General features: G+C 48.1%; 1 protein-coding gene across 1 annotated transcript; it reads right to left on the bottom strand.

Annotated features, from left to right (window-relative positions):
• Positions 1–708: 708 nt before the first annotated feature.
• nat16 (N-acetyltransferase 16) lies at positions 709–23,946 on the bottom strand (the record flags this gene model as incomplete). Its single annotated transcript, XM_080494132.1, has 6 exons — positions 709–858; positions 948–1,244; positions 8,902–9,121; positions 13,183–13,514; positions 13,592–13,816; positions 23,728–23,946. The coding sequence occupies 6 exons, from the start codon at positions 23,944–23,946 to the stop codon at positions 709–711; spliced, it is 1,443 nt and encodes a 480-aa protein (XP_080350258.1).
• Positions 23,947–27,644: the final 3,698 nt, after the last annotated feature.

The following is a 27,644-nucleotide window of genomic DNA, read 5'->3' as shown; positions in this document are numbered from 1 at the left end:
AACTGTTGTTGTGGCAGTAGTGGTTGTTGTTGTGGTAGTGGTTGTTGTCGTAGCTGTAGTTGCTGTTGTAGTTGTTGTGGTGGTAGTGGTTGTTGTCATTGTTGGGTGGTGGTTGTTGTAGTTGTTATTGTCATAGGAGTTGTGCTGGTAGTTGTTGTGGCGGTGGTTGTTGTAGCGGTAATTGTTGTGGTGGTAGTTGTTGTTGTCAGAGTTGTTGTGGTGGTGGTAGTTGTCGTAGTTGTTTTGGTGGTAGTGGTTGTTGTCATAGTTGTTGTTATTGTCATAGTTGTAGTTGCTGTTGAAGTTGTGGTGGTAGTTTTTGTTGTCGGAGTTGTTATGGTGGTGGTAGTTGTCATAGTTGTTATTGTCATAGTTGTAGTTGCTGTTGTAGTTGTTGGGGCAGTGGTTGCTGTTGTGGTCGTTGTCGTAGTTGTTGTTGCAGTTGTGTTGGTTGTTGTGGTGGTGGTAGTTGTTGTCGTAGTTGTTGTGGTGGTGGTTGTTGTTATTGTTGTAGTAGTGGTTCTTGTGGTGGTCATTGTTGTTGTGGTAGTAGTGGTTGTTGTGGTAGTTGTAGTTGTGGTGGTAGTGGTTGTTGTTGTGGTGGTCGTGGTAGTTGTGGTGGTACTTGAGGTAGTAGTGGTAGTTGGTGTTGGGGTGGTCGTGGTTGTAGTGGTTGTTGTGGTTGTTGTGGTGGTCGTTGTTGTGGTACTAGTGGTAGTTGTGGTGGTACTTGTGGTAGTAGTGGTTGTTGTGGTGGTACTTGTTGTGGTAGTAGTAGTAGTTGTGGTGGTACTTGTTGTGGTAGTAGTGGTAGTTGTGGTGGTACTTGTGGTAGTAGTGGTAGTTGTAGGGTTCAGTCTGTGCAGTCAGAAGAACTGGGCAGTGTGAGGTCGACCACAGTGGGGCCACAGACCCTCACACAGGGTGGAGGAGGATATCTCCGTCACCTGGACCAACAGGGTGGAGGAGGATATCTCCGTCACCTGGACCCAGGTGGAGGAGGATATCTCCGTCACCTGGACCCAGGTGGAGGAGGATGTCTCCGTCACCTGGACCCAGGTGGAGGAGGATATCTCCGTCACCTGGACCCAGGTGGAGGAGGATATCTCCGTCACCTGGACCAACAGGGTGGAGGAGGATGTCTCCGTCACCTGGACCCAGGTGGAGGAGGATATCTCCGTCACCTGGACCAACAGGGTGGAGGAGGATGTCTCCGTCACCTGGACCCAGGTGGAGGAGGATATCTGCAGTGGCCTTCAGAGTTTGAGCTGTTTGTGGGTCACTCTAGTTTAACCAGCTGGATTAGTTGGAACTGGAAGTTGAGCAGTAATTTGGCACTTGTTCTCTGAGCTTCCCTCCAGCGCACGCTGCCCGTCCACTGACCGTCCCCTGCAATGGACGGTCAGTGGACAGGCAGTGGAGAAACACTCTGTGTGTTATTGGACTTTGTTCTGCTTCCTCCCTTTATTTAAAAGACTCACTTTTTGTTTTTTATCCCACTTGGTCAAACCAAAAACTATGAAGACTCTGCAGGGTTAATCTGAAAAATACCACTACAAATAGAATGCATCATCATCATCATCATCATCATCATCATCATCATCATATTTATTATTATTATTATTAATAATAATAAAACTGGTTCTCACACTGAAAGTCTGTTTAAAATCTGCTGCTTCATGATCATTATCATAACGTGGTGTGTGTGTGTGTGTGTGTGTGTGTGTGTGTGTGTGTGTGTGTGTGTGTGTGTGTGTGTGTGTGTGTGTGTGTGTGTGTGTGTGTGTGTGTGTGTGTGTGTGTGTGTGTGTGTGTTGACATTCAGCATGAGAACCTCTCAGAATGATCTTGCGATGGTTCTCATTAGTTCTGGAAGCAGTGGTGGATCATCAGAACCGAGCGCCGGTCCAGTTCAGCGCTCCATCCCTTCATCTTCAGTACTCTCACTCAGTATTCACAGTATTTACATGTACTTTATATTACTGTGAAAAAATACAACAAAAATATATTTATAGCTTTTATTTATCCTGGAATCTAAAACTTAAACTCTAGTTGCCCTAGATTAGATCTGGATTAGATCTGGATTAGATCTGGATTAGATCTGGATTAGATCTGGATTAGATCTGCCAACAGTTGTCGTGTGTGTGTGTGTGTGTGTGTGTGTGTGTGTGTGTGTGTGTGTGTGTGTGTGTGTGTGTGTGTGTGTGTGTGTGTGTGTGTGTGTGTGTGTGTGTGTGTGTGTGTGTGTGTGTGTGTGTGTGGGAAGACGAGCTGCTCAGAGGATGAAGATGATTTGACCGTCATCAGGAAGTGATGTCAGAGCTGAGCTGCAGGAACTCATGCTGAGACAGAATGTGGCCACTGACTGACCTGCAGGCCCTGGATTAGTTGGGATTATGAAGTCCCAGACCAGAGATAAAAAGGTAACTTCTGCTCAGCATTCATGTCATCACACTGTTTGATGAGTGTGATCATTCAGTTTAGGATCAATAATCATTCATCAGAAAGGATTAACTCTGCTTTTGTTTTATGGATTAACTTCAGGATTAACTCTGGTTTTCTCTTCTCCAGGTAACTTCAGGATTAACTCTGCTTTTGTTTTATGGATTAACTTCAGGATTAACTCTGGTTTTCTCTTCTCTAGGTAACTTCAGGATTAACTCTGCTTTTGTTTTATGGATTAACTTCAGGATTAACTCTGCTTTTCTCTTCTCCAGGTAACTTCAGGATTAACTCTGCTTTTGTTTTATGGATTAACTTCAGGATTAACTCTGGTTTTCTCTTCTCTAGGTAACTTCAGGATTAACTCTGCTTTTGTTTTATGGATTAACTTCAGGATTAACTCTGGTTTTCTCTTCTCCAGGTAACTTCAGGATTAACTCTGCTTTTGTTTTATGGATTAACTTCAGGATTAACTCTGGTTTTCTCTTCTCTAGGTAACTTCAGGATTAACTCTGGTTTGATTTTATGGATTAACTTCAGGATTAACTCTGGTTTTGTTTTATGGATTAACTTCAGGATTAACTCTGGTTTTCTCTTCTCCAGGTAACTTCAGGATTAACTCTGGTTTTGTTTTATGGATTAACTTCAGGATTAACTCTGGTTTTCTCTTCTCCAGGTAACTTCAGGATTAACTCTGGTTTTGTTTTATGGATTAACTTCAGGATTAACTCTGGTTTTGTTTTATGGATTAACTTCAGGATTAACTCTGGTTTTGTTTTATGGATTAACTTCAGGATTAACTCTGGTTTTGTTTTATGGATTAACTTCAGGATTAACTCTGGTATTCTCTTCTGGATTAACTTCAGGATTAACTCTGGTTTTGTTTTATGGATTAACTTCAGGATTAACTCTGGTGTTCTCTTCTGGAGGTAACATCAGGATTAACTCTGGTTTTCTCTTATCCAGTTAACTTTAGGATTAACTCTGGTTTTCTATTATGGATTAAATTCAGGGTTAACTCTGGTTTTCTGTTATGGATTAACTTCAGGATTAATTCTGGTTTTCTCTTATGGATTAACTTCTAGATTAACTCTGGTTTTCTGTTATGGATGAACTTCAGGATTAACTGTGGTTTTTCTCGACTGGATTAATTTTGGTTTTGTCTTCTGAATTAACTTCTGGATTAACTCTGGTTTTCTCTTCTGGAGGTAAATTCAGGATTAACTCTGGTTTTCTCTTCTCCAGGTAACTTCAGGATTAACTCTGGTTTTGTTTGATGGATAAACTTCAGGATTAACTCTGGTTTTCTCTTCTGGATTAAATTCAGGATTAACTCTGTTTTTTCTTATGGAGGTAACGTCAGGATTATGTCTGGTTTTCTCTTATCTAGGTAACTTCTGGAGTAACTGTGGTTTTGTCTTTTGGATGTAACTTCAGGATTAACTGTGGTTTTCTCTTATCGAGGTAACTTCATGATTAACTCTGGTTTTCTCTTATGAATTAACTTCTGGATTAACTCTGGTTTTCTCTTATGAATTAACTTCTGGATTAACTCTGGTTTTCTCTTATGGAGGTAAATTCAGGATTAACTCTGGTTTTTCTCTTATGGATTAATTTCTGGATTAACTCTGGTTTTCTGTTGTGGATAAACTTCTGGAATAACTCTGTTTTTTCACTACTGGATTAACTTCAGGATTAACTTTGGCTTTCACTTATGGAGGTAACTTCAAGATTATGTCTGTTTTTTTCTTATGTAGGTAACTTCTGGATTAACTGTGGTTTTCTCTTATCCAGGTAACTTCAGGATTAACTCTGGTTTCCTCTTCTGGAGGTAACTTCAGGATTAACTCCTACGACGCTGGTTCACTTCTTCCCAGGATAAATCACCATGGTAACTGACTCTGAATGTCTAACCTGCTCCGGAGCAGGATATGTTCTGGATAAGATCACAGTGAGTGTAAAGCTCCGCCTCCTGACCAATCAGGTCTCTTGGAAAATGCCCCGCCTGTTCTTAACTGATGGTGATTGGTGGGCAGGTTCAGCGCTGAGCTGCAGCGGAGAGGAGAGGAGAACGTATCTAGAACAATCTTTTTGACAGAACCCAATAAATCCTGGTCTCTGAGGCTTTGAAGGAGGTTCTGGTTCTTGCTCTTGTTCTTGTTCTTGTTCTTGTTCTTGTTCTTGTTCTTGTTCTGGTTCTGGTTCTTGTTCTGGTTCTTGTTCCAGGTCTGTTTGGCTCCTCGAGGGTTGATCTGGAATAATGAGATTAATAATAATGCTGACGCTGACAGAACTGCAGAACCATGAATTAATGGAAGCAGAACTTCTCCTGTCGTCACGGTGATGAATTAATATTCCAACAGGAACCACACTCACATTGAGGAACCTCCTCCTCAGAACCTCCGCCTCAGAACCTCCGCCTCAGAACCTCCTCCTCAGAACCTCCGCCTCAGAACCTCCGCCTCAGAACCTCCGCCTCAGAACCAGTGGAGGTAAAATGTAAAGTAAAAGAAGAGCAGTGAGGAAGCTCTGCCTGGAACCGTTCTGCTGGAATAAAGTGAAAGTGACTCCGGTTCTATTGTCCCATGAATTAATCTGCTCTAATCTCACCAAGTCAGGATTAACTAGTCAGGAAGGTTCTGGTTCTGGCTGCAGCAGCAGTGTTGCTTTGAGCTGCTGGATGGATTTGAATTCTTCATAATCTCAGAGATTAACTGCTCCTCTATGGTAAAGTCAGCTGCTCTGCAGGGTTTCTCCCTCTGTGATTGGTCACACGCTGCAAGCTCCGCCCCTTTCAGGTGAACGCTCTGATCCTGGAGGGAAACTCTGGTTGAACTAGTGAGTCGATAACCTGCTTCCTGTTAATGCTGATCAGGATCCAGAATGTCTGGGTTAGTTAATCTAGGTAACAAAGAGATATCCTGGTATGTTATTCCAGGTAACAGAGAGCTATCCTGGTATGTTAATCCAGGTAACAGAGATATCCTGGTATGTTAATCCAGGTAACAGAGCAATCCTGGTATGTTAATCTAGGTAACAGAGAGCTATCCTGGTATGTTAATCCAGGTAACAGAGATATCCTGGTATGTTAATCCAGGTAACAGAGCAATCCTGGTATGTTAATCTAGGTAACAGAGAGCTATCCTGGTATGTTAATCCAGGTAACAGAGATATCCTGGTATGTTAATCCAGGTAACAGAGATACCCTGGCATGTTAATCCAGGTAACAGAGATAACCTGGTATGTTAATCTAGGTAACAGAGATATCCTGGTATGTTAATCCAGGTGACAGAGATAACCTGGTATGTTAATCTAGGTAACAGAGATAACCTGGTATGTTAATCGCAGTATAGGATTAGGATACGGATCAGGATTAAGATTAAGATTAGAGTCAGGATTAGGATTATGATCATGAGTAGGATTAGGAACAGGATTAGGATTGGGATTAGTATCAGGATTAGGATTGGGATCAGTAATAGGATTGGGATTAGGATCAGGATTAGGATTGGTACTGGGATCATGATTAAGATTAGGATTAGGAACAGGATTAGGATTGGGATTAGGATCATGATTAAGATTGGGATTAGGATTAGGAGCACTGGTGGTGGTTTGAAGGCCCATAATGACTGATGGGTCCAGTCTGAGTAACATGGAGACGTTTCAGTGAAACATTGAAGTGAATGGTTGATTGAACTGGTTTTCCTGAAGCTGCTTCCTGCCAGATGAAGCCTCCTCAACTGTTCAACAGAAGCTCCAGCAGTTTGCTCCTTAATCTAGAAGACCTGGCCGGCGTGTCACTTCCAGCTCCAGAAGTTTACCGCTTTATTGCATCATTTCAGTCAAATCTTAAATTAGTAAGACATTTATCTGTACAGTGGATTATCTGAAATGAAGAAAGACAGAAGTTAAGACTGGAGGAGGACTTCTCACACGTTTAGCGTCGGAACACGATCGTTTCACGATCGTTTCACAATCGATCCCCAAGAGAAAAACAAAAGGACGTAAGAGCGTTTGGATCCGCTAATCTCCCGGTTTGATTCTTTCACTTGATCTGTCGACTCAAACTGTGGCGTGTTTCAATAAAGTGCCGTTGGACTTGTGCAGATTCAGCGACCAATCAGACGTTGAGTTTTAGTTGGATATTTACAGACAGAAGAGACGAGACGGTCTGAGACGCTCCGAAGCTTCTTCCTCCTCCTCCTCCTCCTCCTCCTCCTCCTCCTCCTCCTCCTCCTCCTCCTCAGCCTTGCAGGGCTGCTGCTCATTGATCAGTTCCCAGTATGAGAAACCTTCTCATCCTCATCACTCATCATCCTCATTCATCATCATCAAACATCATTATAATCATCCTCATCACTTCTCATCATCACTCATCCTCATCAGTCATCATCATCACTTATCATCACTCCTCATCCCCATCAGTCATCATCATCACTCCTCATTATCACTCATCATCATCACCACTCCTCATTATCACTCATCATCATCACCACTCCTCATCACTCATCCTCATCACTCATCCTCATCACTCGTCATCATCACGTCTCATCATCATCACTCCTCATCACTTCTCATCCTCATCACTCCACTATCATGAGCACTCGTCATCACCATCACTTATTATCATTATCCGCATCACTTATCATCATCACTCATCCTTATCACTCCTTATCACTCATCATCATTGCATCTCTTCATTATCACTCCTCATCCTCATCATTCGTCACTCATCCTCATCATCACTCCTGATCACTCCTCATCACTCACCATCACTCATCATCCTCGCTTCTCTTCATTATCACTCCTCATCACTCATCGTGTTTGCTTCTCATCATCACTCCTCGTCATTATGGTCACTCTCATCCTCATCATCACTTCTCATCATCATCAATCGTCTTCCTTATCACCCCTCATCATCATCACTTCTCATCCTCATAACTCATCATCACTTCTCTTCATCATCACTCCTCATCACCATTGTTTCTCATCCTCATCAGTCCTCATTATAACTCATCATCATAATTGCTCTCATCCTCATCACTTCTCATCTTCATAACTCATCATCACTCCTCGTCACTCATCAACCTTTCTCATCATCATCACTTCTCATCGCCATGACTCGTCCTCATCACTTCTCATCCTCATCATTACTTATCATCCTTATCACTTCTCATCCTCATCACTTTCTGGCTACTGACAGAAACACACAGCATGGAGCTGAACTCACAAAAATCCAAACAACCAGGTCCAGCTGACATGATGAACCAGGTCCAGCTGACACGATGAACCAGGTCCAGCTGACACGATGAACCAGGTCCAGCTGACACGATGAACCAGGTTCAGCTGACGCCTGTTCGTCAGCTTGTAGTCTCATCAAAGTCATCAGAGAAGTTTCAGAGGACCTCAACTACCATGAACACGTTAGTCTGATGCACTGGCCACTAACCCTGACCCTAACTTTAACCTTGACTTTAACCCTGACCCTAACGTTAACCTTGACTTTAACCCTGACCCTAACGTTAACCTTGACTTTAACCCTGACCCTAAAGTTAACCTTGACTTTAACCTTGACTTTAACCTTGACTTTAACCCTGACCCTAACGTTAACCTTGACTTTAACCCTGACCCTAACGTTAACCTTGACTTTAACCTTGACTTTAACCTTGACTTTAACCCTGACCCTAACGTTAACCTTGACTTTAACCCTGACCCTAACTTTAACCTTGACTTTAACCCTGACCCTAACTTTAACCTTGACCCTAACGTTAACCTTGACTTTAACCCTGACCCTAACTTTAACCTTGACTTTAACCCTGACCCTGACCCTAACGTTAACCTTGACTTTAACCTTGACCCTAACTTTAACCTTGACTTTAACCCTGACCCTAACTTTAACCTTGACCCTAACGTTAACCTTGACTTTAACCTTGACCCTAACGTTAACCTTGACTTTAACCCTGACCCAAACGTTAACCTTGACTTTAACCCTGACCCTGACCCTAACGTTAACCTTGACTTTAACCCTGACCCTGACCCTAACGTTAACCTTGACTTTAACCCTGACCCTAATGTTAACCTTGACTTTAACCCTGACCCTGACCCTAACGTTAACCTTGACTTTAACCCTGACCCTGACCCTGACCCTAATGTTAACCTTGACTTTAACCCTGACCCTGACCCTGACCCTAATGTTAACCTTGACTTTAACCCTGACCCTGACCCTAACGTTAACCTTGACTTTAACCCTGACCCTGACCCTGACCCTGACCCGACCCAGTCCATGCTGTGTGTTTGCGTTGTTTCTTGGTTCTGAGGTTTTGTTTAGTTAGACGACGTTAGTTTCTTGGTTTCTAGCTCCTCAGTGTTTGTCTCTTGAGTGGAATCCAGCCGTGTCCCTTCTTCATTCTGTTCTTGACCTTCATCGCTGCTCCGCTCCGCCGCCTCCGGCCACTAGGCCACGTCGGACTCCACTACGCACTGCTCGGTGTACTCCTTCACCAGCTCCACGCTCAGGACGCTCTGGCAGAACTCCACCATGGGCTGCCACAGCGCCGGCTCAAGGAACATCTGGCACATCACGTGACCCTTCAGGGTGGAGGTGTGGCGAAGCAGGTGGCTCAGGAACTGCTGGCGGACCAGGACCAGGTCTTTACCGAACATGTCGATATTCAGGTAGTACCTGGTTCAAACACAGAGCTTCAGTGGGAGACAGGGAATCAACGTCCTGCATCACAAACATCAGCGTTAGTATTCTGAGACATTCATTCAAACCAAGGTCAAAGGTCATCTGAATCATCAGCGTGGAACCAAAACATCAGTTATTCAGGGTCTGGTGGAGGAAGACAACATAGACAAAGTCTCACTTACAGAGGCACCTTGAGTCAAGACGGTACGATGATGGTACGGCCTTCAAATGTCCTGACGGTATGACCTTCAAATGTCCTGACGGTACGGCCTTCAAATGTCCTGACGGTATGACCTTCAAATGTCCTGACGGTATGACCTTCAAATGTTCTGATGGTATGACCTTCAAATGTCCTGACGGTACGGCCTTCAAATGTCCTGACGGTATGACCTTCAAATGTCCTGACGGTACGGCCTTCAAATGTCCTGACGGTATGACCTTCAAATGTCCTGACGGTATGACCTTCAAATGTTCTGATGGTATGACCTTCAAATGTCCTGATGGTATGAACTTCAAATGTTCTGATGGTATGGCCTTCAAATGTTCTGATGGTACGACCTTCAAATGTTCTGATGGTATGACCTTCAAATGTGATGGTATGACCTTCAAATGTGATGGTATGACCTTCAAACGTCCTGATGGTATGACCTACAAATGTCCTGACGGTATGACCTTCAAATGTCCTGATGGTATGACCTTCAAATGTGATGGTATGACCTTCAAACGTCCTGATGGTATGACCTACAAATGTCCTGACGGTATGACCTTCAAATGTCCTGATGGTATGACCTTCAAATGTCCTGATGGTATGACCTTCAAACGTCCTGATGGTATGACCTACAAACGTCCTGATGGTATGACATACAAATGTCCTGACGGTATGGCCTTCAAATGTCCTGATGGTATGACCTTCAAATGTCCTGACGGTATGACCTTCAAATGTCCTGACGGTATGACCTTCAAATGTGATGGTACGACCTTCAAATGTCCTGACGGTATGACCTACAAATGTCCTGACGGTATGACCTTCAAATGTTCTGATGGTATGACCTTCAAATGTCCTGATGGTATGAACTTCAAATGTTCTGATGGTATGGCCTTCAAATGTTCTGATGGTACGACCTTCAAATGTTCTGATGGTATGACCTTCAAATGTGATGGTATGACCTTCAAATGTGATGGTATGACCTTCAAACGTCCTGATGGTATGACCTACAAATGTCCTGACGGTATGACCTTCAAATGTCCTGATGGTATGACCTTCAAATGTGATGGTATGACCTTCAAACGTCCTGATGGTATGACCTACAAATGTCCTGACGGTATGACCTTCAAATGTCCTGATGGTATGACCTTCAAATGTCCTGATGGTATGACCTTCAAACGTCCTGATGGTATGACCTACAAACGTCCTGATGGTATGACATACAAATGTCCTGACGGTATGGCCTTCAAATGTCCTGATGGTATGACCTTCAAATGTCCTGACGGTATGACCTTCAAATGTCCTGACGGTATGACCTTCAAATGTGATGGTACGACCTTCAAATGTCCTGACGGTATGACCTACAAATGTCCTGACGGTATGACCTTCAAATGTTCTGATGGTTTGACCTTCAAATGTCCTGATGGTACGACCTTCAAATGTGATGGTACGACCTTCAAACATCCTGACGGTATGACCTTCAAATGTGATGGTATGACTTTCAAATGTCCTGATGGGATGACCTTCAAATGTACTGACAGTACGACCTTCAAATGTCCTGACGGTACGACCTTCAAATGTCCTGACGGTTTGACCTTCAAATGTCCTGATGGTATGACCTTCAAATGTGATGGTACGACCTTCAAACGTCCTGATGGTATGACCTTCAAATGTTATGGTATGACCTTCAAATGTCCTGATGGTTTGACCTTCAAATGTCCTGATGGTATGACCTTCAAATGTCCTGAAGGTATGACCTTCAAATGTCCTGATGGTATGACCTTCAAATGTTCTGATGGTTTGACCTTCAAATGTCCTGATGGTATGACCTTCAAATGTTCTGATGGTTTGACCTTCAAATGTCCTGATGGTTTGACCTTCAAATGTCCTGAAGGTATGACCTTCAAATGTCCTGATGGTATGTCCTTCAAATGTCCTGAAGGTATGACCTTCAAATGTCCTGATGGTATGACCTTCAAATGTCCTGATGGTATGGCCTTCAAATGTCCTGATGGTACGACCTTCAAACGACCTGATGGTACGACCTTCAAATGTGATGGTACGACCTTCAAACATCCTGATGGTATGACCTTCAAATGTGATGGTATGACTTTCAAATGTCCTGATGGTATGACCTTCAAATGTCCTGACGGTACGACCTTCAAATGTCCTGACGGTTTGACCTTCAAATGTCCTGATGGTATGACCTTCAAATGTGATGGTACGACCTTCAAACGTCCTGATGGTATGACCTTCAAATGTTATGGTATGACCTTCAAATGTCCTGATGGTTTGACCTTCAAATGTCCTGATGGTATGACCTTCAAATGTCCTGATGGTATGACCTTCAAATGGTATGACCTTCAAATGTTATGGTATGACCTTCAAATGTCCTGATGGTTTGACCTTCAAATGTCCTGATGGTATGACCTTCAAATGTCATGATGGTTTGACCTTCAAATGTCCTGATGGTATGACCTTCAAACGTCCTGATGGTATGACCTTCAAACGTCCTGATGGTACGACCTTCAAATGTCCTGACGGTACGACCTTCAAATGTCCTGATGGTACGACCTTCAAATGTCCTGACGGTATGACCTTCAAATGTCCTGACGGTACGACCTTCAAACGTCCTGACGGTACGACCTTCAAACGTCCTGATGGTATGACCTTCAAACGTCCTGATGGTATGACCTTCAAATGTGATGGTATGACCTTCAAACGTCCTGATGGTACGACCTTCAAATGTCCTGACGGTACGACCTTCAAATGTCCTGACGGTATGACCTTCAAACGTCCTGATGGTATGACCTTCAAACGTCCTGATGGTACGACCTTCAAATGTCCTGACGGTACGACCTTCAAATGTCCTGACGGTATGACCTTCAAATGTCCTGACGGTACGACCTTCAAACGTCCTGACGGTACGACCTTCAAACGTCCTGATGGTATGACCTTCAAATGTCCTGATGGTTTGACCTTCAAATGTCCTGATGGTATGACCTTCAAATGTCCCGATGGTATGACCTTCAAACGTCCTGATGGTATGACCTTCAAATGTCCCGATGGTATGACCTTCAAACGACCTGACGGTACGATCTTCAAACGTCCTGATGGTATGACCTTCAAACGTCCTGATGGTATGACCTTCAAATGTGATGGTATGACCTTCAAACGTCCTGACGGTATGACCTTCAAATGTCCCGATGGTATGACCTTCAAACGTCCTGATGGTATGACCTTCAAACGACCTGACGGTACGACCTTCAAACGACCTGACGGTACGACCTTCAAACGTCCTGATGGTATGACCTTCAAACGACCTGACGGTATGACCTTCAAATGTCCTGACGGTATGACCTTCAAACGTCCTGATGGTACGACCTTCAAATGTCCCGATGGTATGACCTTCAAACGTCCTGATGGTATGACCTTCAAATGTCCTGACGGTACGACCTTCAAACGACCTGACGGTACGACCTTCAAACGTCCTGATGGTATGACCTTCAAACGACCTGACGGTACGACCTTCAAACGTCCTGATGGTATGACCTTCAAACGACCTGACGGTACGATCCTTCCAGGTGCTTCAAACGACCAATCAGCTGATTGTGTTTCAGTTTCAGCTCAGAGTGATGAAGCTGCTAAACCTGATGGAGGAAGAATTTCTGACATCTCGCCAGAATAAAATGTCTCCAGCAGAACTTCACCAAACACGAGCTGCAGGAAGTTTCCTCCTGCCAGGGTCCTGAAGCCAGCGTTGCTAAGCAACAGGCGCACTGCAATGACCCCTCCCCCCTCGGGTTAGAGTTTGGACTAGTCCTGCAGGAACAGTCGGACCGACACTCACCAGTCGTCTCCTATCGGGACCCTGAAGGGGAAGGTGCACAGGCTGGCCACCGAGGGGCGCTGCTCATCGTCCACCAGCCAGTCGATGTCCTTCTTCAGCAGGATGCTCATGTTGCTAAGCGACGGCTTGAAGGGCTGCCAGTCCTGAATAATGGTGGCGTTGGGCAGGACGCCCTGCATGAGGTCAGAGGTCACGTACAGCCGCTGCACCGCAGAGGGGTCCAGACGCACAGGGGACCGGCCGGACCGGGAGGACTGGAGGTCCCCCACAGGACCCAGCTCAGACAGGCGGACCTGGACCTCCTCGGCCCTGAAGCGCACCAGCAGGATCCCCTGGACACATCAAGACCACATGAAACTGGCAGAGCCTGGCAGTACCAGGCCAGACCTGAAGGGCGGTGACACCCTACCTGCTTGGTGATGACCCGGTACTTCTGGAAGTCTTTGGGTCCCAGTTGGTCATCACGGGTCAGGCGGGTCACTTTCACCTCGGGGTACTTGGACTTGACCAGGTCCGAGCAGAACCGCAGCAGAACCCCAGCCACACCTTTACCTCGTTCTTGAGGAGCCACACGAAGACCCTCCACCAGCATCGTCTCGCCATCGTCGATCACACACACCGACTCCAGAGCAATCTGGAACCAGCAGAGAGAACCAGGATGACTACAGCCAGAAGAGAACCCAGATTACCAGAACCAGCATAGAACCAGAATTACCAGAACCAGTAGGGAACCGACTGAGGAACCGACTGAGGAACCACTGTGGAGCAATCTGGGGCGTGTGAACTGTTCAGCCACTGATGGTAGAACCCAGTGGGTGTGTGTGAAGCCACATATGGACCCAGTGGTGGACCGGACTTGTTTTACGCCCCAGGCGAACACCAGCGCCTCCATCAGACGCTCCTTCACAGATTGAGCCCTGGGCGGCTGCCCACATCGCTCATCACTAAATCCACCACATTCCTGACGGATTGGTGAGAGAACGTGACGGTGCAGCAGCGCGGATCAATATTGGTGACGGTGCATAACGACTGGAGATGATCTGCCACCGTCTCGTGCTTTTCCTTGTAACCTAGGACAGCAGGGGGCGACTGTCCGAGACCCTGGACCTGGAATCATTTGGTTTAGGTCTAAGTGTTGATCTGCGCAGCTTCAGGCTTCCTGAAGAGGAGGCAAGGCTTCACACCAACCTGAACCTCCTCTGGGTTCAGAACCACACACAGCAGAGACGTGGGATGGAAGACTCTTCATGAGACTGATTCTACAACCGGCAGGTTCCTCCAGCTGGTTAAAGTTTGAGGTCTAGTGTCAGGGGATCAATAGTTTCTAATAGAGTTGATTAACTTTGAGGGGAACTTTAATTCCTAACCAGGTGAATCCTGACGGGGCAACTGAAAAGATTTAATACAACCAGGATCAATATTCTCCTTATCATTCCTTCCTGGACTCTGGCCCTGCTTTTGTGGCCTACTGACCTCCAGAGCCATGCTACTGGTAGGGTCACCTGGTGGGGTCACCTGGTAGGGTCACCTGGTGGGGTCACTTGGTAGGGTCACCTGGTGGGGTCACCTGGTAGGGTCACCTGGTGGGGTCACTTGGTAGGGTCACCTGGTGGGGTCACTTGGTAGGGTCACCTGGTGGGGTCACTTGGTAGGGTCACCTGGTGAAGTCACCTGGTGGGGTCACCTGGTGGGGTCACCTGGTAGGATCACCTGGTGGGGTCACTTGGTAGGGTCACCTGGTGAAGTCACCTGGTGGGGTCACCTGGTGGGGTCACTTGGTAGGGTCACCTGGTGAAGTCACCTGGTGGGGTCACCTGGTGGGGTCACTTGGTAGGGTCACCTGGTGGGGTCACTTGGTAGGGTCACCTGGTGAAGTCACCTGGTGGGGTCACCTGGTGGGGTCACTTGGTAGGGTCACCTGGTGAAGTCACCTGGTGGGGTCACCTGGTGGGGTCACCTGGTAGGATCACCTGGTGGGGTCACTTGGTAGGGTCACCTGGTGAAGTCACATGGTGGGGTCACCTGGTGGGGTCACCTGGTAGGATCACCTGGTGGGGTCACTTGGTAGGGTCACCTGGTGAAGTCACCTGGTGGGGTCACCTGGTGGGGTCACTTGGTAGGGTCACCTGGTGAAGTCACCTGGTGGGGTCACCTGGTGGGGTCACTTGGTAGGGTCACCTGGTGGGGTCACTTGGTAGGGTCACCTGGTGGGGTCACTTGGTAGGGTCACCTGGTGGGGTCACTTGGTAGGGTCACCTGGTGAAGTCACCTGGTGGGGTCACCTGGTGGGGTCACTTGGTAGGGTCACCTGGTGAAGTCACCTGGTGGGGTCACCTGGTAGGATCACCTGGTGGGGTCACTTGGTAGGGTCACCTGGTGAAGTCACATGGTGGGGTCACCTGGTGGGGTCACCTGGTAGGATCACCTGGTGAAGTCACCTGGTGGGGTCACCTGGTAGGATCACCTGGTGAAGTCACCTGGTAGGATCACCTGGTGAAGTCACCTGGTGGGGTCACCTGGTAGGATCACCTGGTGAAGTCACCTGGTGGGGTCACATACTCCTGGTAGCGTCACCTGGTGGGGTCACATAGTCCTGGTAGCATCACCTGGTGGGGTCACATAGTCCTGGTAGGATTACCAAAGGTGGACAGGCCTAGGGTGAAGGCCCAGACCAACTTGTCCACACCTCACCCTTGGGTTAGGGTTAGATTGGGGGGAAGGGTGACTTGTTAAGGGACTTCTGTACTCCTCTTGGATCAAGAACCACCAGGTTCCAAAAGAAAAGCCTCGTTTCCACAGTGCCCCTTGGTGCCGGTACGGGTCAGTTCGGAACCGGTTGTTGTGCGTTTCCACTGACTCAGAACCGTTATCAACCAGTACCATTGGTAACCATTTCTCGCTACTTCGTCACATCCTGCGTGATTACACAACCGTTCATAACCCCGCCTACATTTCAAACCGAACCCCGTGTAATGGAAACGCGGCACTGATATGGGTCTGGTTACAGATAGCCGACCCCACCCGACCGGCACCGGCACCAAGGGGCACTGTGGAAACGAGGCTAAAGAGTATATGGTATAGGTATAGGTATAGGTATAGGTATAGGTATAGGTATAGGTATAGGTATAGAGATAGAGATATAGGTATAGGTATATAGGTATAGAGGTATAGGTATAGAGGTATAGGTATAGAGGTATAGGTATAGAGGTATAGGTACAGAGGTATAGGTATGGGTATAGAGGTATAGGTATAGATGTATAGGTATAGGTATAGAGGTATAGGTATAGAGGTATAGGTATAGGTATAGGAAGAGAGGTATAGGTATACAGGTATAGGTATACAGGTATAGGTATACAGGTATAGGTATAGGTATACAGGTATAGGTATAGAGGTATAGGTATACAAGTATAGGTATAGAGGTATAGGTATAGGTATACAGGTATAGGTATAGGTGTATAGGTATAGGTATACAGGTATAGGTGTATAGGTATACAGATATAGGTATAGAGGTATAGGTATAGGTATACAGGTATAGGTATAGAGGTATAGGTATACAGGTATAGGTATACAGGTATAGGTATAGAGGTATAGGTATACAGGTATAGGTATATAGGTATACAGATATAGGTATAGAGGTATAGGTATACAGGTATAGGTATAGAGGTATAGGTATACAGGTATAGGTGTATAGGTATACAGATATAGGTATAGGTATACAGGTATAGGTATAGAGGTATAGGTATACAGGTATAGGTATACAGGTATAGGTATAGAGGTATAGGTATACAGGTATAGGTATACAGGTATAGGTATAGAGGTATAGGTATAGAGGTATAGGTATACAGGTATAGGTATAGAGGTATAGGTATACAGGTATAGAGGTATAGGTATAGAGGTATAGGTATACAGGTATAGGTATAGAGGTATAGGTATACAGGTATAGGTATAGAGGTATAGGTATAGAGGTATAGGTATAGAGGTATAGGTATAGAGGTATAGGTATAGAGGTATAGGTATACAGGTATAGGTATAGAGGTATATGTATAGAGGTATAGGTAGAGGTACTTTTTCTAACTGAATTCTCTGAATTGTTGTCAGATCTAGACCTGACTAAAGATAAGGTTATCATGGTAGGAGACTTCAATGTTCATGTTGACCTAGAAAATGATAGTTTCAGTGCAGCTTTAGATCTACACTTGACTCTCTAGGTTTCTCTCAGGTAGTAGACGGGCCTACCCAGAAACATCTCCACACCCTAGACCTTATTCTAACTATGGTTTGAATATAGAGCATCTGACCATCTCTCCTCACTATGATTTCCTGTCAGATCACTTCTTAATAACCTTTGACTTTGTTCTAAATAGTTCTAACCCTCCGGTTAAAGCCGTGTTAACCAGGTCTCTCTCTGATAACATAGTAACTAAATTCAAGGAAAGAATTCCCTCTGCTATAGAATCAGTAGTGGATCTTCCTGACCCGTATACTGTTGCTAGCTCAGACATTGAATACCTAACAAACAGTCTGACAGATATGCTAAAAACAACGCTAGACGACATAGCTCCTCAAAAAATGAAACTGAAAAAACAGGAAAAGTCCTCCCCATGGTTTAACTCATCAACCCGCCAGCTTAAACAACGCTCCCGTAGATTAGAAAGAACTTGGCGTTCAACAAAAACAGACATAGATTATATAGCCTGGAAGGATAGCTTCAAAACTTATAAGAAAGCTCTGAGTAGAAGTAGAACTAATTACTACTCATCCTTAATAGAAGTATAGGTATAGAGGTATAGGTATATAGGTATAGGTATAGAGGTGTAGGTATACAGGTATATGTATACAGTTATAGGTATAGAGGTATAGGTATACAGGTATAGGTATAGGTATACAGGTATAGGTATACAGGTATAGGTATAAAGGTATAGGTATAGGTATACAGGTATAGAGGTATAGGTATACAGGTATAGAGGTAAAGGTATAGGTATACAGGTATAGGTATAGGGGTATAGGTATAGAGGTATAGGTATACAGGTATAGGTATAGAGGTGTAGGTATACAGGTATATGTATACAGGTATAGGTATAGAGGTATAGGTATACAGGTATAGGTATACAGGTATAGGTATAGAGGTATAGGTATACAGGTATAGGTATACAGGTATAGGTATAGGTATAGAGTTATAGGTATACAGGTATAGGTATACAGGTATAGGTATACAGGTATAGGTATAGGTATAGAGGTATAGGTATACAGGTATAGGTATAGGGTTATAGGTATAGAGGTATAGGTATAGAGGTATAGGTATACAGGTATAGGTATAGAGGTATAGGTATAGGTATACAGGTATAGGTATACAGGTATAGGTATAGAGGTATAGGTATAGAGGTATAGGTATACAGGTATAGAGGTATAGGTATAGGTATACAGGTATAGGTATACAGGTATAGGTATAGAGGTATAGGTATAGAGGTATAGGTATACAGGTATAGAGGTATAGGTATATAGTTATAGGTATAGAGGTATAGGTATACAGGTATAGGTATAGAGGTAAAGGTATACAGGTATAGGTATAAAGGTATAGGTATACAGGTATAGGTAAAGAAGTATAGGTATAGGTATACAGGTATAGGTATAGAGGTATAGGTATAGAGGTATAGGTATAGAGGTATAGGTATAGAGGTATAGGGATACAGGTATAGGTATAGAGGTATAGGTATACAGGTATAGGTATACAGGTATAGGTATAGGTATAGAGGTATAGGTATAGAGGTATAGGTATACAGGTATAGGTATAGAGGTGTAGGTATAGGTATACAGGTATAGGTATACAGGTATAGGTATACAGGTATAGGTATAGAGGTAGAGGTATAGAGGTATAGGTATACAGGTATAGGTATAGAGGTATAGGTATACAGGTATAGGTATACAGGTATAGGTATAGAGGTATAGGTATAGAGGTATAGGTATACACATATAGGTATAGAGGTATAGGTATACAGGTATAGGTATAGAGGTATAGGCATATGTATAGAGGTATAGGTAAAGGTATAAGTATAGAGGTATAGGTATAGGGGTATCGGTATAGAGGTATAAGTATAGGTATAGAGGTATAGGTATAGAGGTATAGGTATAGGTATAGAGGTATATGTATAGAGGTATAGGTATAGAGGTATAGGTAGAGAGGTATAGGTATAGAGGTATAGGTATAGAGGTATAGGTATAGAGGTATAGGTAGAGAGGTATAGGTATAGAGGTATAGGTATAGAGGTATAGGTATAAATGTATAGGTATAGGTATAGAGGTATAGAGGTATAGGTATACAGGTATAGGTATAGAGGTGTAGGTATAGAGGTATAGGTATAGGTATAGAGGTATAAATACGTAGTTTTACCTTTCAAAAGCGTCACTGAATCTGTTGAAGTTGTTTTTATGTGTTGAGGGTTAACCCTAACCCTAACCCTAACCCCCTAACCCTAACCCTAACCCCCTAACCATAACCCTAACCCCCTAACCCTAACCCTAACCCCCTAACCCTAACCCTAACCCCCTAAGCCTAACCCTAACCCCCTAACCCTAACCCTAACCCCCTAACCCTAACCCTAACCCCCTAACCCTAACCCCCTAACCCTAACCCCCTAACCCTAACCCAAACCCCCTAACCCTAACCCCCTAACCCTAACCCCCTAACCCTAACCCCTTAACCCTAACCCTAACCCTAACCCCCTAACCCTAACCCTAACCCTAACCCCCTAACCCTAACCCCCTAACCCTAACCCCCTAACCCTAACCCTAACCCTAACCCCCTAACCCTAACCCCTTAACCCTAACCCTAACCCTAACCCTAACCCTAACCCTAACCCAAACCCCCTAACCCTAACCCTAACCCCCTAACCCTAACCCCCTAACCCTAACCCCTTAACCCTAACCCTAACCCTAACCCTAACCCTAACCCCCTAACCCTAACCCTAACCCCCTAACCCTAACCCTAACCCTAACCCCCTAACCCTAACCCCTTAACCCTAACCCTAACCCTAACCCTAACCCTAACCCTAACCCTAACCCCAGTGAGTTTTAATCTGTCCTGGAGACAGAAGGTCTGAATGTTGGGGGAAGTGAAACATTCAAAATGGAGGACGAGGAGTTTCCTGACTACGTCATTCCAGGGAACTCAGAGGAATTACACCATGTTATCGGATTTTCTGGCCTAGAACAAATGACCAAAATACGAATCACGAATTGGGAAGAAAATAACAGCCGCAATCGACCCTCCTACCCCCCTGATCCTCCAGGGTCAGGGGGGTAGGAGGGTCAAGAGGGTCAGGGGGGTAGGAGGGTCAGGAGGGTCAGGGGGGTAGGAGGGTCAGGAGGGTAGGAGGGTAGGAGGGTAGGAGGGTAGGAGGGTCAGGGGGGTAGGAGGGTCAGGCGGGTAGGAGGGTCAGGAGGGTCAGGAGGGTAGAAGGGTCAGGGGGGTAGGAGGGTCAGGAGGGTCAGGGGGGTAGGAGGGTCAGGAGGGTAGGAGGATCAGGAGGGTAGGAGGGTAGGAGGGTCAGGGGGGTAGGAGGGTCAGGCGGGTAGGAGGGTCAAGAGGGTCAGGAGGGTAGGAGGGTCAGGAGGGTAGGAGGGTAGGAGGGTCAGGAGGGTCAGGAGGGTCAGGAGGGTAGGAGGGTCAGGAGGGTCAGGAGGGTAGAAGGGTCAGGGGGGTAGGAGGGTCAGGAGGGTCAGGGGGGTAGGAGGGTCAGGAGGTAGGAGGGTCAGGAGGGTAGGAGGGTAGGAGGGTCAGGGGGGTAGGAGGGTCAGGCGGGTAGGAGGGTCAGGAGCGTCAGGAGGGTAGGAGGGGTAGGAGGGTCAGGAGGGTCAGGAGGGTAGGAGGGTAGGAGGGTAGGAGGGTAGGAGGGTCAGGAGGGTCAGGAGGGTCAGGAGGGTAGGAGGGCCAGGAGGGTCAGGAGGGTAGGAGGGTCAGGAGGGTAGGAGGGTCGGAGGGTCGGAGGGTCAGGGGGGTAGGAGGGTAGGAGGGTCAGGGGGGTAGGAGGGTCAGGCGGGTAGGAGGGTCAGGAGGGTAGGAGGGTCAGGAGGGTCAGGAGGGTAGGAGGGTCAGGGGGGTAGGAGGGTCAGGAGGGTAGGAGGGTAGGAGGGTCAGGAGGGTAGGAGGGTAGGAGGGTCAGGCGGGTAGGAGGGTCAGGAGGGTCAGGAGGGTAGGAGGGTATGAGGGTCAGGGGGGTAGGAGGGTCAGGAGGGTAGGAGGGTCAGGAGGGTCAGGGGGGTAGGAGGGTCAGGCGGGTAGGAGGTTCAGGAGGGTAGGAGGGTCAGGAGGGTAGCAGGGTCAGGCGGGTAGGAGGGTCAGGGGGGTAGGAGGGTCAGGAGGGTCAGGGGGGTAGGAGGGTCAGGAGGGTAGGAGAGTCAGGAGGGTCAGGAGGGTAGGAGGGTCACGAGGGTCAGGAGGGTCAGGAGGGTAGGAGGGTAGGAGGGTCAGGGGGGTAGGAGGGTCAGGAGGGTAGGAGGGTCAGGGGGGTAGGAGGGTCAGGAGGGTCAGGAGGGTAGGAGGGTCAGGAGGGTCAGGCGGGTAGGAGGGTCAGGGGGGTAGGAGGGTCAGGAGGGTCAGGGGGGTAGGAGGGTCAGGGGGGTAGGAGGGTCAGGGGGTAGGAGGGTCAGGAGGGTAGGAGGGTAGGAGGGTCAGGAGGGTAGGAGGGTCAGGGGGGTAGGAGGGTCAGGAGGGTAGGAGGGTCAGGGGGGTAGGAGGGTAGGAGGGTCAGGAGGGTCAGGGGGGTAGGAGGGTCAGGCGGCTAGGAGGGTCAGGAGGGTAGGAGGGTCAGGAGGGTAGGAGGGTCCGGAGGGTAGGAGGGTAGGAGGGTCAGGAGGGTAGGAGGGTAGGAGGGTAGGAGGGTAGGAGGGTAGGCGGGTAGGAAGGTGAGGAGGGTCAGGGGGGTAGGAGGGTCAGGAGGGTAGGAGGGTCCGGAGGGTAGGAGGGTAGGAGGGTAGGAGGGTAGGAGGGTAGGAAGGTGAGGAGGGTCAGGCGGGTAGGAGGGTCAGGAGGGTCAGGAGGGTCAGGAGGGTCAGGGGGGTAGGAGGGTCAGGGGGGTAGGAGGGTCAGGCGGGTAGGAGGGTCAGGAGGGTCAGGAGGGTCAGGGGGGGTCAGGAGGGTAGGAGGGTAGGAGGACTCTATCTCAAGCTGTGGTCAGCAAGACCACCTCCTCCTGCTGAATCAACTCACCAGTCCTGCTGGATTAGCTCACCACTTTCTCCTGCTGGATTAACTCACCAGTTTCTCCTGCTGGATTAACTCACCACTTTCTCCTGCTGGATTAACTCACCAGTTTCTCCTGCTGGATTAACTCACCACTTTGTCCTGCTGGATTAACTCACCACTTCCTCCTGCTGGATTAACTCACCACTTTGTCCTGCTGGATTAACTCACCACTTCCTCCTGCTGGATTAACTCACCACTTTCTCCTGCTGGATTAACTCACCACTTCCTCCTGCTGGATTAACTCACCACTTTGTCCTGCTGGATTAACTCACCAGTTTCTCCTGCTGGATTAACTCACCACTTTCTCCTGCTGGATTAACTCACCACTTTGTCCTGCTGGATTAACTCACCACTTTGTCCTGCTGGATTAACTCACCACTTCCTCCTGCTGGATTAACTCACCACTTTGTCCTGCTGGATTAACTCACTACTTCCTCCTGCTGGATTAACTCACCACTTTGTCCTGCTGGATTAACTCACCACTTCCTCCTGCTGGATTAACTCACCACTTTGTCCTGCTGGATTAGCTCACCACTTTCTCCTGCTGGATTAACTCACCAGTTCTTCTGAATTAACTCCCCAGTCCTGCTGGATTAGCTCACCACTTTCTCCTGCTGGATTAACTCACTAGTCCTGCTGAATTAACTCCCCAGTCCTGCTGAATTAACGCCCCAGTCCTGCTGGATTAGCTCACCACTTTCTCCTGCTGGATTAACTCACCACTTCCTCCTGCTGGATTAACTCACCACTTTGTCCTGCTGGATTAGCTCACCACTTTCTCCTGCTGGATTAACTCACCACTTTGTCCTGCTGGATTAACTCACTAGTCCTGCTGAATTAACTCCCCAGTCCTGCTGGATTAGCTCACCACTTTCTCCTGCTGGATTAACTCACCACTTTGTCCTGCTGGATTAACTCACCACTTCCTCCTGCTGGATTAACTCACCAGTCCTGCTGAATTAACTCCCCAGTCCTGCTGGATTAGCTCACCACTTTCTCCTGCTGGATTAACTCACTAGTCCTGCTGAATTAACTCCCCAGTCCTGCTGGATTAGCTCACCACTTTCTCCTGCTGGATTAACTCACCACTTTGTCCTGCTGGATTAACTCACCACTTCCTCCTGCTGGATTAACTCACCAGTCCTGCTGAATTAACTCCCCAGTCCTGCTGGATTAGCTCACCACTTTCTCCTGCTGGATTAACTCACTAGTCCTGCTGAATTAACTCCCCAGTCCTGCTGGATTAGCTCACCACTTTCTCCTGCTGGATTAACTCACCACTTCCTCCTGCTGGATTAACTCACCACTTTGTCCTGCTTGCGGGCCAGGATGACGGTGCGGTTGCTCTCCTGCAGCCAGCTGCTGTAGCGGGTGGGCAGGTAATCCAGGCCTCCATAGATGTCCTGGCTCATGGCCATAATCTCCTCGAAGTCGTCCTCAGTGGCCACGGAGAAGGTCAGGCCGGCCTGGCTCAGGCCCAGCGCCTCGGGGAGCGGCATCGTCAGGCTGCTGTCAATCTTCATCTTCACCCTGCTGACCACACAACGGAGGAGGCGTGAGGGCGGAGCCAAGTCTGTAGAGAACCAGAGCTACGTGAGGGCGGAACCAAGTCTGTAGAGAACCAGAGCTACGTGAGGGCGGAACCAAGACTGTAGAGAACCAGAGCTACGTGAGGGCGGAGCCAAGTCTGTAGAGAACCAGAGCTACGTGAGGGCGGAGCCTCGACTGTAGAGAACCAGAGCTACGTGAGGGCGGAGCCAAGACTGTATAGAACCAGAGCTACGTGAGGGCGGAGCCAAGTCTGTATAGAACCAGAGCTACGTGAGGGCGGAGCCAAGTCTGTAGAGAACCAGAGCTACGTGAGGGCGGAACCTCGACAGTAGAGAACCAGAGCTACGTGAGGGCGGAGCCAAGACTGTAGAGAACCAGAGCTACGTGAGGGCGGAGCCAAGTCTGTAGAGAACCAGAGCTACGTGAGGGCGGAACCAAGACTGTAGAGAACCAGAGCTACGTGAGGGCGGAGCCAAGTCTGTAGAGAACCAGAGCTACGTGAGGGCGGAGCCAAGTCTGTAGAGAACCAGAGCTACGTGAGGGCGGAACCAAGACTGTAGAGAACCAGAGCTACGTGAGGGCGGAGCCAAGTCTGTAGAGAACCAGAGCTACGTGAGGGCGGAACCTCGACAGTAGAGAACCAGAGCTACGTGAGGGCGGAGCCAAGACTGTAGAGAACCAGAGCTATGTGAGGGCGGAGCCTCGACTGTAGAGAACCAGAGCTACGTGAGGGCGGAGCCAAGTCTGTAGAGAACCAGAGCTACGTGAGGGCGGAACCAAGACTGTAGAGAACCAGAGCTACGTGAGGGCGGAGCCAAGACTGTAGAGAACCAGAGCTACGTGAGGGCGGAGCCAAGACTGTATAGAACCAGAGCTACGTGAGGGCGGAGCCAAGTCTGTAGAGAACCAGAGCTACGTGAGGGCGGAACCAAGACTGTAGAGAACCAGAGCTATGTGAGGGCGGAGCCAAGTCTGTAGAGAACCAGAGCTACGTGAGGGCGGAGCCTCGACTGTAGAGAACCAGAGCTACGTGAGGGCGGAGCCTCAACTGTAGAGAACCAGAGCTACGTGAGGGCGGAGCCAAGACTGTATAGAACCAGAGCTACGTGAGGGCGGAGCCAAGTCTGTAGAGAACCAGAGCTACGTGAGGGCGGAGCCAAGACTGTATAGAACCAGAGCTACGTGAGGGCGGAGCCAAGACTGTAGAGAACCAGAGCTACGTGAGGGCGGAACCTCGACAGTAGAGAACCAGAGCTACGTGAGGGCGGAGCCAAGACTGTAGAGAACCAGAGCTACGTGAGGGCGGAGCCTCGACTGTAGAGAACCAGAGCTACGTGAGGGCGGAGCCTCGACTGTAGAGAACCAGAGCTACGTGAGGGTGGAGCCTCGACTGTAGAGAACCAGAGCTACGTGAGGGCGGAGCCAAGACTGTAGAGAACCAGAGCTACGTGAGGGCGGAACCTCGACAGTAGAGAACCAGAGCTACGTGAGGGCGGAGCCTCGACTGTAGAGAACCAGAGCTACGTGAGGGCGGAGCCAAGACTGTATAGAACCAGAGCTACGTGAGGGCGGAGCCAAGTCTGTATAGAACCAGAGCTACGTGAGGGCGGAGCCAAGTCTGTAGAGAACCAGAGCTACGTGAGGGCGGAACCTCGACAGTAGAGAACCAGAGCTACGTGAGGGCGGAGCCAAGACTGTAGAGAACCAGAGCTACGTGAGGGCGGAGCCAAGTCTGTAGAGAACCAGAGCTACGTGAGGGCGGAACCAAGACTGTAGAGAACCAGAGCTACGTGAGGGCGGAGCCAAGTCTGTAGAGAACCAGAGCTACGTGAGGGCGGAGCCAAGTCTGTAGAGAACCAGAGCTACGTGAGGGCGGAACCAAGACTGTAGAGAACCAGAGCTACGTGAGGGCGGAGCCAAGTCTGTAGAGAACCAGAGCTACGTGAGGGCGGAACCTCGACAGTAGAGAACCAGAGCTACGTGAGGGCGGAGCCAAGACTGTAGAGAACCAGAGCTATGTGAGGGCGGAGCCTCGACTGTAGAGAACCAGAGCTACGTGAGGGCGGAGCCAAGTCTGTAGAGAACCAGAGCTACGTGAGGGCGGAACCAAGACTGTAGAGAACCAGAGCTACGTGAGGGCGGAGCCAAGACTGTAGAGAACCAGAGCTACGTGAGGGCGGAGCCAAGACTGTATAGAACCAGAGCTACGTGAGGGCGGAGCCAAGTCTGTAGAGAACCAGAGCTACGTGAGGGCGGAACCAAGACTGTAGAGAACCAGAGCTATGTGAGGGCGGAGCCAAGTCTGTAGAGAACCAGAGCTACGTGAGGGCGGAGCCTCGACTGTAGAGAACCAGAGCTACGTGAGGGCGGAGCCTCAACTGTAGAGAACCAGAGCTACGTGAGGGCGGAGCCAAGACTGTATAGAACCAGAGCTACGTGAGGGCGGAGCCAAGTCTGTAGAGAACCAGAGCTACGTGAGGGCGGAGCCAAGACTGTATAGAACCAGAGCTACGTGAGGGCGGAGCCAAGACTGTAGAGAACCAGAGCTACGTGAGGGCGGAACCTCGACAGTAGAGAACCAGAGCTACGTGAGGGCGGAGCCAAGACTGTAGAGAACCAGAGCTACGTGAGGGCGGAGCCTCGACTGTAGAGAACCAGAGCTACGTGAGGGCGGAGCCTCGACTGTAGAGAACCAGAGCTACGTGAGGGTGGAGCCTCGACTGTAGAGAACCAGAGCTACGTGAGGGCGGAGCCAAGACTGTAGAGAACCAGAGCTACGTGAGGGCGGAACCTCGACAGTAGAGAACCAGAGCTACGTGAGGGCGGAGCCTCGACTGTAGAGAACCAGAGCTACGTGAGGGCGGAGCCAAGTCTGTAGAGAACCAGAGCTATGTGAGGGCGGAACCTCGACTGTAGAGAACCAGAGCTATGTGAGGGCGGAGCCTCGACTGTAGAGAACCAGAGCTACGTGAGGGCGGAACCAAGACTGTATAGAACCAGAGCTATGTGAGGGCGGAGCCAAGACTGTAGAGAACCAGAGCTACGTGAGGGCGGAGCCAAGACTGTATAGAACCAGAGCTACGTGAGGGCGGAGCCAAGACTGTAGAGAACCAGAGCTACGTGAGGGCGGAGCCAAGACTGTAGAGAACCATGTGGAGATGACATGTCGGGTCCCACTCTGGCTCCTCTCTGGTCCAGCTATGAAGTGGGACCAGCGTAGCAGCAGTTCAGCCCCTGATAGGCCGGGGCTTTGGCAGTGGAAAGACTAAGAACTGGTGCTGAGGGTGGTCCTGGACCAGGACTAGAACCTGGTTCTTGAGCTGCTGACGGAGGTTTGTTGGTAGAAGGCCAGGGAGGACAAAGTTTACCTCAGTTTACAACAACTGAAGGAAAAGCTGCAGCCAAGCAGCAAACTCTTTATTTCAAAATAAAGGACTTTAAAATAAAGGATTTCAAAATAAAGGACTTTAAAATAAAGGATTTTAAAATAAAGGATTTCAAAATAAAGGACTTTAAAATAAAGGATTTTAAAATAAAGGATCAGTCCCCACAGGGGGGCGATATGGTGAAACAAGAACCCAGAAGGTTCCTCTAGTTTGAAGGGAGACTGGGATATTCTGAATAAGCTTTTGAGAGTACTATGTTCAGAGTACTTTAGTCAAACAGGTTT

This window comes from Lipophrys pholis, assembly GCF_963383615.2.
Source record: "Lipophrys pholis genome assembly, contig: SCAFFOLD_41, whole genome shotgun sequence".
Lineage (NCBI taxonomy): Eukaryota > Metazoa > Chordata > Actinopteri > Blenniiformes > Blenniidae > Lipophrys > Lipophrys pholis.
Note: the sequence above shows the minus strand (reverse complement) of the source record. Positions and strands in the feature narration are given on the sequence as shown.